This window comes from Olea europaea, chromosome 3 (genome assembly GCF_002742605.1).
Source record: "Olea europaea var. sylvestris chromosome 3, O_europaea_v1, whole genome shotgun sequence".
NCBI lineage: Eukaryota > Viridiplantae > Streptophyta > Magnoliopsida > Lamiales > Oleaceae > Olea > Olea europaea.
The window spans coordinates 21,995,040-22,004,556 of NC_036239.1; the positions used below are offsets into that span (position 1 = coordinate 21,995,040).

The 9,517-nt window shown below is 36.3% G+C and overlaps 1 protein-coding gene across 1 annotated transcript; it reads left to right on the forward strand.

Moving 5' to 3' along the window:
* The first annotated feature begins 5,068 nt into the window (after positions 1-5,068).
* On the forward strand, positions 5,069-7,799 carry LOC111390282. Its single transcript, XM_023015301.1, has 2 exons — positions 5,069-5,882; positions 6,001-7,799. Exon 2 carries the CDS (start codon positions 6,760-6,762, stop codon positions 7,270-7,272), a length of 513 nt encoding a protein of 170 aa, XP_022871069.1. The 5' UTR covers positions 5,069-5,882; positions 6,001-6,759; the 3' UTR covers positions 7,273-7,799.
* The last annotated feature ends 1,718 nt before the right edge of the window (positions 7,800-9,517 follow it).

Here is a 9,517-nt window from a genome sequence, read left to right on the forward strand (position 1 = left end):
ATCTGCAATTGCAAAAACACAAAAATTATCGTTACCATTTAGAGCTTCCATACTTTAAGAAATTCTAACTTCTACTCATACTGTCTTCTTCTTCTTCTTCCTACATATCAACAATTGCTATAATAAAATGACTGCACCTCATAAATTCATTCCACAAATTTCAGCTTCAGAAACCAATTGGTCAGCAAAAGTGATCGTCGCAGGAAAACAATCCCCAAAGACTGCTCGGAATTCCAACAGCCGTTATCAAAATCTTACTCTCATGGATATAGAGGTACAAATATAACTCTCGTTTCAATAAATTTTTACCAATCATTATACCTGTATACTTTCTAAATGTTCTCATCTTGTTTCTTTTTTTGAACAGGGAAACAAAATCACAGCAACAATGTATGATGCCAATATCACTGCACTAAACAATCAGTTCGAATTTAAAAAACATACATTGTGTCAAATGCAACAGTTAAAGATTTCAAAAGTGAATTTCAGAGTTCTCCTGGACAAAAAATGTGGAATATAACAGGAAGAACAAAGGTCGAAGAATTAAATAAAGACAATTTGAATCTCCTGTTCTCAAAATTTGAACTTACTGCGTTTGATCAACTAGAGAGGCATATGGACAAAAATACAGATATAAGTAAGATTTCTACTGCATTACATTTAAACAAATCATTTCATTTAATATTTCATAATTTATTTTTTGCGTACAAATTTATTGCATGCAAAATGACATATAAAATATTTCATAATTAATTATTACGTTGAAAGTTATTGTATGCAAAATGACATAAAACAATTTACGTAACCTTGTAGGCGTGATGGGTGTGCTATAGGTGTTCGACAGAAACGCCTTATTTAACTAACTTTGGTACAGAAACTTATCCACAAGATGTAGTTTTGATAGATAAAGAATTCAAAACTGTTATACTAACATTATGGGATACCTTTGTCGAAAGAGAATGCACTTCAATAATTGAACATCTTCCAAATAGACCCGTGATATGGGCTACAAATCTTAAAGTTTCTTCGTTCAACGGTAAATTTCTCTTACAAATACAGTTCTATCTGTAATATTATTATTATTATTATTTTCATGTAAGATATTCTTAATTTCTTTTGTACAGGCATCACACTTTCGACCAAAGTAAATAACAGTTTTTTCATTAATGTCCAACTACATGCTATTGCGGACTACAGAGAATGGTAATACAACATACCTAATATACATATTGCTTATTTACGTACCTTTAATACAAAAAGACAAAGGTTCTATTTTATAACTAAATATATCATTATTTCTTATAGGGTGGAAGCTAACAAGGAAGCGCTTGACAAACTGACGGAAAATAAACATTTTATTGCTGTTAGCCCACCCAAACTTTCTACTCCTACTGATAATGAATTGACACCGATTGAGGATTTATTAGGGGTGTATCTAACGGTACTTCTATACTAATATAAACTGAATATAATTAATAGAAACACATTATCTTTAATTTCATAGTAAATATTATAGTAACATCACGTATTTTTCTCAGCCGTATCCTTTTATGTAATTACATGAGACATCTCCTTTAGCAGAAGAAATTCTACTGGGTGAATGCACGCTGAAAAATAGTTTCAAAAGACAAAAAATTTGGTATATGTCTTGTAACAACTGCAAGAAAACTTCCAACGCGAACTTTGGAGAAATTCATAAATGTCGATTCTGCAAGTACGAACACTCAAAAGCTATCCCAAGGTAATTTCTTCTATTAAATATAAGTTAAAAAATTTACTAATTATTATTTCAGGAACAAGGTACATAATACATGGCTAAAAAAAATGCATTCTTTAAGGTAAATATTTTTGTACAACTTGAAGACAAATCCGGTTTGTTAGATGCAACCATCATAGGAGATGCAGCAGAAGTGTTACTGAAAAGTAGCGTCAATGACTTAATGAACCATCTTCAAAAGATAAAACATCATGTTCAACATCCTTCGAAAATGCTTTCTTTCTTAAAAACAAACATGCCACTCTATTGAAATATATTTCGTCGACCATAGGGAGGTATTAAAGAACTTAATGACTTTGTCAAATTGGAAAGTGATACAGAGCTACTCTTTTACCTCAAGGCAACAGAAAAGCGCCACGACCCACCTGAGTACTGCTTTGAAATTATATTCGTGTTCAACTCCTCCACGGCAAATCAAGTTGATTCCTCAATTGTTACAGAAGATGTAAACAAGCAAATTGAAATGGAAAAAAATTCCAACAACAAAGATGTAAAAGGCAAGAACAAGGTGTTCGGACTACCTGATGACATTTCCACCGCTACTGAAGAAATCAATCCACCGCATGCAAAAATGTCTTTCTTCTAACCATCAAATGTACCTATTGAAGCAGAGTCAAAACCCAAAAAAAGGACTCACACATGCTCCAAAATCAATGACCGAACCATTGGGAGCACCTCTAAAGAAAAACATGAATGAATAACATCTACGATACTTTTGTGATAGTAGATAGTAATCAATGTTCTATTTTGTATTTTTGGAAAAAGTAACATGATCTGTCTATATCTTTGTCTATGTACAAGACTTCAAATTCCACCGAATAGCAATAAATTACTACTTTTGAAATTTAAAGTTTGTTGTACGCGTCTTACTTTCCTTTTTCTCCTTTCCATTGCAAAAATAGTGAAATATTACTATATTATATCATTCCATTTCAAAATTAATATCATAGCTTACATCCAATGATTTTGTTTTTAACTAATGAATTCACTTTTTCTTTAAACTGTAAGCTGATGTCAACATTAAAAATTAAACAATTTTCAACATTAAAAACGCTAACATAACGTTCAACAGAATCCTGCTCATGCATTGCACGAGCAATAGACTGGTTTGAATAAAAGATCTTACTTGATTTTAAAAGTTTTTTCTTTTATTTATCTTTAAATCCCAATGATAATTATAAAAAAAAATTCCATGTATTGTCTATATAAATGCGTAAATTGAGATTTTATCACTTTATAAAAATATCGAGGTCTCATTCAATACATTTAAATGTAATGTCGGACATATATCCTAATTGATTGTAGCAACAGCCATACAAATATACTCTTAACTTTACTAATCTTAAATCTCATATTTTCGTGACATTTTTCTTCTTGTGTCGTTATATGTAAGAATTGAAAAATAAGAAATAAGATACGTCGCTCGTGCTTTAAAATGAGTTTTTTTTTAAATGAGTTTTGAAATTGTACCGTCTGACAATCATTAAAACAAATTTTTTTTTTCAAACTCATTTTCAATCACACAATTTCACAATATAATATTGTATTAGAGAGAGATGCCCTCAACCTAGTGACAGAAAATTCCACTTGGTGCACACTTTTCTTGGGAGATCTTGTGTTCTTTACTTGATTTTTTCATAATCATTTGTGTGAAAATCAAATCTGCTACTTGGATTTCGAGAATTCTTCCATATTGTTGAAGTTTTATTCGGATTCATTGTGGTTTTCTTGAAAATCTTCAAGGTTCTTTTGGAGTTTGAGGATCTCGGCCACAAGAGCCTCAAATCTTCTTGTTATTGTTCTACTTTTACCCACGAAATTACTTTTACCCATTTCGTGGGTAAAATCCAAATCAGGAACTATTTTCATTTCTGGAATAGGACCGATCCTTGACAAAGGAATCTGTTCTATTCGCATAATCTCTGGATCTGGAAGTGCAAATTTGGATTTCTTCCAATTTTGGTGTAAAGATCCAAATCAGCACTGAATATACATTATTCCTTGCTGTATTCTGCAGGTTCCAGCCAATAGTTTGGGTCGTCGGAGCTAAGGTGGCACCAGAAAGTTGGATTTGGAAAATGGCAAGATTATAGGCTGTCATTGCAATCCGTCAGCCTTTCCATATGGGAAAAAAGACAGAGCAAAAACGGTGGGAGGTTACCAATTGCATTTGGCAATTTACCAAATCAGGATCGTATGTTACTGAATACTACCTTAAGTCAAGGGAAATTTCCAGCACTTCAAAAATTCTGGAAGATTACCAAGTGTGGCTCAATCAAGTAAGTTTCTAGCACAAGGAAAAGACGGTGATGGATCTTCATCCAACCCCATGGATTATGACAAGGCATTCTAGCAGGAATTTGACCACGCAAATTCAAACTCCCCAAGTTTGTCTCAGACAGTTGGTGATGAAGATACAGTTTTGGAGGACGGATCTACTGCAGTCTAGCAAACTAACACTTCAGCCCAAGGAAATGAATTCGATAACACTAAGGCACCGTTGGCAAGTTTATTCAAGGAGAACCGTAAGCGTGAGGACGGATTCAAGCTCAAAAGCTGCCAGATGTATTGGTTTTTGAGGAAGCTGATATTGAAGATGATCAAACAACTTGGGGTTACTGCATGGTGGGATATTTTCCTGGACGTTTCCCAGGTAAAACAGCCCTCTTGTAGATGTGTGATCAATGGTGCGTCAAGTACCAATACTTTGTCCATCAAAGTGGATGGCTTGTGTTCAAGTTTGAGAATGCTGATGATAGAACACAAGTGCTGGAAGGAGGCCCTTATTTTGTGTATGGGCGACCACTGATGTTGAAACATGTCCCACCATTTTTTGAGTTTGATGATAATGATATCAGCACTATGCCAGTATCGATAATATTACTAGGCGCTGCCATTGAATTTTTGGACGCCAAACGCGCTGAGCATGATTGCAACGAAGATTGGAAAACTGGTCACAACTGATTTGCTCATACCTACAAAGGGCCGGTTATCATTTGCACAAATTCTCGTTGAGGTCGACGCATCAAAGGACCTAGTCCGTTCAGTAAAGATAAAACTCCCAAATGGTAAAATAAGGGAGCAAGTGGTTTATTACGTGCATGAAACGAAATTCTGTTGCACTTGTAAGACATTTGGGCATAAAACAGATGCATGCAAACTGAGAGCTGGAACTACTGGCCACAAGCATACATTTTTCCCTAAGTATGCTGCAAAAAAGACTGACCAGAACATTGCTGAGGATTCGAGTAAATTAGCTGTAGACGGGCATAACATTCTAGGGGCGGACGCAGGTGCTCATGACCAGAACATTGCTGAGGATTCGAGTAAATTAGCTGTAGACGGGCATAACATTCTAGGGGTCCGAGTCCATTAACTGTAGACGGGCAGAACATTGCTGCAAACTTGAATAAGGAAACATCAGAACAGAACATTACTGGGGGCACTAGTCAATTAGCTGTAGACAATCAGAACACTACTGAAAACTCGAATAAGGCAACAACAGAACAGACCTGTTCGCTGGAAGCAACCAAATCAGGGTAGATTCGATTGGACAGAACGTTTATGAATCTGGCAAAGCAGACGCCAATACAAAACCAGGTGCTCTAGTTGATCAAAATGAGGATGATACCCCTTTTCTTAAAGTGGGTAGGAAGAATAAATCGGTGAATACAACCAAAGGTTCGATCGTAAATCTTGAAGTCCCAAAAAGGAAGACAGCAAGTAGTGATAAGTTTAAAGGAAATCTTGATGGTCAACTCGCTAAACAACCGAAGAAGAATAAAAAGAGGGGGAATGCCTTCTTTATATCATCATGAAGATTGCGTCGTGGAACATTAGGGGCTTCAATATGCCCTTAAAATAAAATGGGGTTTATCACCTCATTAAGCAAGAATGCATTGATGTTATTGGTGTTCTAGAGACAAAAATCAACCAGTAAAAGTTAGCTCAGATCTTGAGGAATAAATTTTGTGGATGGAGTCATATCGACAACTTTCCTTCACATCCGGCAAGGAGAATATTGATCCTATGGGACCACACAAAAGTCAACCTGTGTGTTTTGGAAGCTGCCCCACAGGTTATACATTGCGAAGACACCTGCAAGGTAACTTCTATCGTATTTTGTTTGAATTTTGTATATGGTTTCCATTCTATTGTTACTCGGAGGCCATTATGGAATAACTTGATTGATTTTGGAGCTACATGTTCGATACCTTGGACAGTATTGGGCGAATTTAACAGTACTTCCACCCGAGGAAAAATGTAATGGAGCGGAAGTGACTCCATACGAGACTAGGGATTTTGCAGATTGTTGTTTAACTGTAGGTCTTACAGACTTGTGATCCATTGGATGCTATTACACTTGGTCGAAAAACTCAAAAGGCAGTATACCTTCAATTTGGAGCAAGCTCGATAGAGCTATGGTTAATGGACTCTGGCAACAGGCGGGGATATATGCCTTAGCAAATTACCAACCAGCAGGTTGCCTTTCCGATCATTTGCCACGCATTGTATCGCTTTTCCAACAAGGAGGAGGCAGAGGCAGAGGCAGAGGCAGAGGCAAACATTTTAAATTCTTCAATATGTTGACGGATCACTCTGATTTTCAAAATGTAGTTTCTTCTAGTTGGAATCAACCAATCTACGGAACGAAACAATTCAATCAATGCAAAAAGTTACAAAGGCTAAAGGAAAATCTGAAGCAGCTCAATACAAGCACTTTACTCACATTTCTGCAAAGGCTGGGAAAGCTAGAAATGATCTAAAAGCAACACAAATGGAGCTACATGATCTACCAATGAACATTGAGTTGCTAAGTAAGGTTGCACTCTTGTAAAAGCAAGCTGTGGGTCTGTGATACAGAGAGAAGCTTTTACTATCAACATGCCAAATGTGTTTATTTGACCAAGAGTGATAAATGTACAAAATTCTTCCACTTTTTTATCAAAAGGAATGCAAAGAGAAACTTTATTGCTGTCATAATGAAAGGGGATGGGACATCTATGAGCTCCTTAGTAGAGGTGGAGGATGAATTTCTAGGCTACTATCAAATCCTACTTGAGACAAATCATGCATGTGATCCCATTGGTTGGAACATTTTACGTGAAGGACCATCACTTTTTTCGGAACAGGCAGATTTCCTCGTTAGGGATATCTCTCCACAAGAGATTAAAGATGCTTTGTTTAACATCGGAGATGAGAAATCCCCTGGGCCATATTTATACAGTTCGTGCTTCTTTAAGAAAGCTAGGGAGACGATTGAGGGAGATTTTGTTGATGCTATCACTGAATTCTTTGATATTGGTTCACTCCTCAAACAAATTAATCATACCGTGATAGCCTTGATTCCGAAGAGAAGTCATGCATCCACAGTTGGGATTTCAGACCTATTTCGTGCTGCAATGTGGTCTAAAAGACCATTACCAAAATCCTATCCAATAGATTGGCACCTATCCTTGGCTCCATCATTGACAATGCGTAGGCGGCTTTTGTGAGGGGGGGGAGCTTGGTCAAGAATGTCCATCTTGTACAGGAACTATTGAAGCAATGCAATTGGAACAGAGTATCACCTAGATGCCTACTCAAGATTGATTTCAGAAAGGCATATGACTCCATCTATTGGGAATTTCTGAAATCTGTTTTGGAGGGATTCGAGTTTCCAAACAAATTCATACTATGGGTGATGGCATGCATATCAACTCCCTCGTTCTTGATTGCAATTAATGGCAGCATGCATGGATTTTTCAAAGGTAAAATGGGCTTACGACAAGGTGATCCCTCATCACCTTTCTTATTTGTGATCTATCTTGAATATCTTTCAAGAGCTTTGAAAGCGGCTACCAACAACACCGACTTTGATTATCATCCGAAGTGTGGGCCATTGAAAATCACACATCTTGCATTCGCAGATGACCTGATGTTGTTTGCTAGAGGCGACATTATATCGGTGCGTATACTGATTAAGCCCTAGTTTGAACCCCATTATTTCTCATTACATTAAATTAAAATTTTCTCTCTTCTACTTTTAACCACACAATCTTCAATAAAATAATATTACACATAAATAAAAAACTTTTTAACCACTCATTTTTCAAAAAAAATACTATTCATCTCATTATAATCTACAAATAATGGGGCTTAAACGACCCCTAATTGTTTATCCAAGTTTGGAAATTGCTCGGGGCTGAGGATGAATGCAAGTAAATCCAACATATTTACAGCCGAAATTCAAGGCCAAGACTTGGATGACATCCAAGAATTGGTAAACATGTCGAGGAGATCCATGCTGTTAAGATATTTGGGGGTTCCATTAGTTGCTAAAAAATTGAAAGTCAGCCACTATGCCTCTTTCTTCAATAAGATAGATGTATATATACACGCCTGGACGAGCTCATCATTATCCTACGCAGGTAGGGCTGAACTAATAAGATCAATCTCGCAAGGTGTTAAATGCTTCTGGTTATCCATATTCTCGATACCTGCTGCAGTCAGTTTGAGGATCACACGGCTTTGTAGGAATTTTCTTTGGAAATCCAAAAAATTGGTGGTTGCATGGTCAAAAGTTTGCCTCCCCAAAAGCGTGGTGGACTTGGATTGCGAGGTATAAAACGCTGGAACAATGCACTACTAGCTAAGTCGGTGTGGAACATACATGCTAAGAAGGACACACTTTGGATGCGATGGACCAATCACGTGTATTTGAGAGGGACATCAATATGGGAAAGGTCCCCTAAAAAGGATGACTTACCACTATTCAAAAAGATACTGTCCATTGCGCATTGCTTGAAAGAAATTGAAGGATCAAATCACGCTACATGCCAAAGAATTTCAAGCTGGATCCAAGGAGACAATATATGCATTACTAAAGCTTATGATTATTTTCGACCAAAGAGGACGCCAACTATTTGGGCAAATGTTGTTTGGAGTTCATGCATCAACCCAAAACATCCACTCATACTTTGGTTTAGTGTGAAAACCAAGTTCCTAGGCAAAGATCGACTACAACGCATGGAGATCGACAACAGATGCGTATTTTGTCAAGTTGCAACAGAATCCGTCCAGCATCTTTTCTTCCAATGTCGCATGAGCACAGAAATTTGGGGACAGATAAGAGCCTGGCTCTGGATCACTAGAGCCATGACTACATTATCAAGTGCTCTGAAATGGATAGAGAATGAGGGAAAAAGTGACTTCTTGGCAATTTAAAGCCAAGAAATAAGCGTTTGCAAACACTGTTTATTATATTTGGACAGCTAGAAACGGGCTAATCTTTGAAAATCTCAGGCAGCATCCCGATAGCATCGTTAGATGCATTAAAACTCATGTATACAAAGTCATGTTTTCTTTGTATCCTCATGTTTTGCATCATTATGAATAATTAGCATTGGGCATCTAGATTGATATCCAAGGTATGCATTGTTGAATAATGTAAGCTCGGGAATGCCCGGAGTACTTGTACATGAGTTTTTTATCAATGAATTTTTATATTTAAGAATAAAAAAAATATTGTACACGTAAATTCAAAAATTTTCCTATTTTTTAATTACATATTCTATAAAAAAATCACCATTTCAAAATTAATTTTCCTCGAAAACTTATTTTAATGATTATTAAACAAGGGCTTACTAATGACTTCAATATCATTGAACACAAAAAATCTACCCTTTCAAGTGTTTAGTGATTTTCTCGTGTTTTTGCATTCTTTTAACATTATTTCACTATGGCCACAATCAAAAGTTT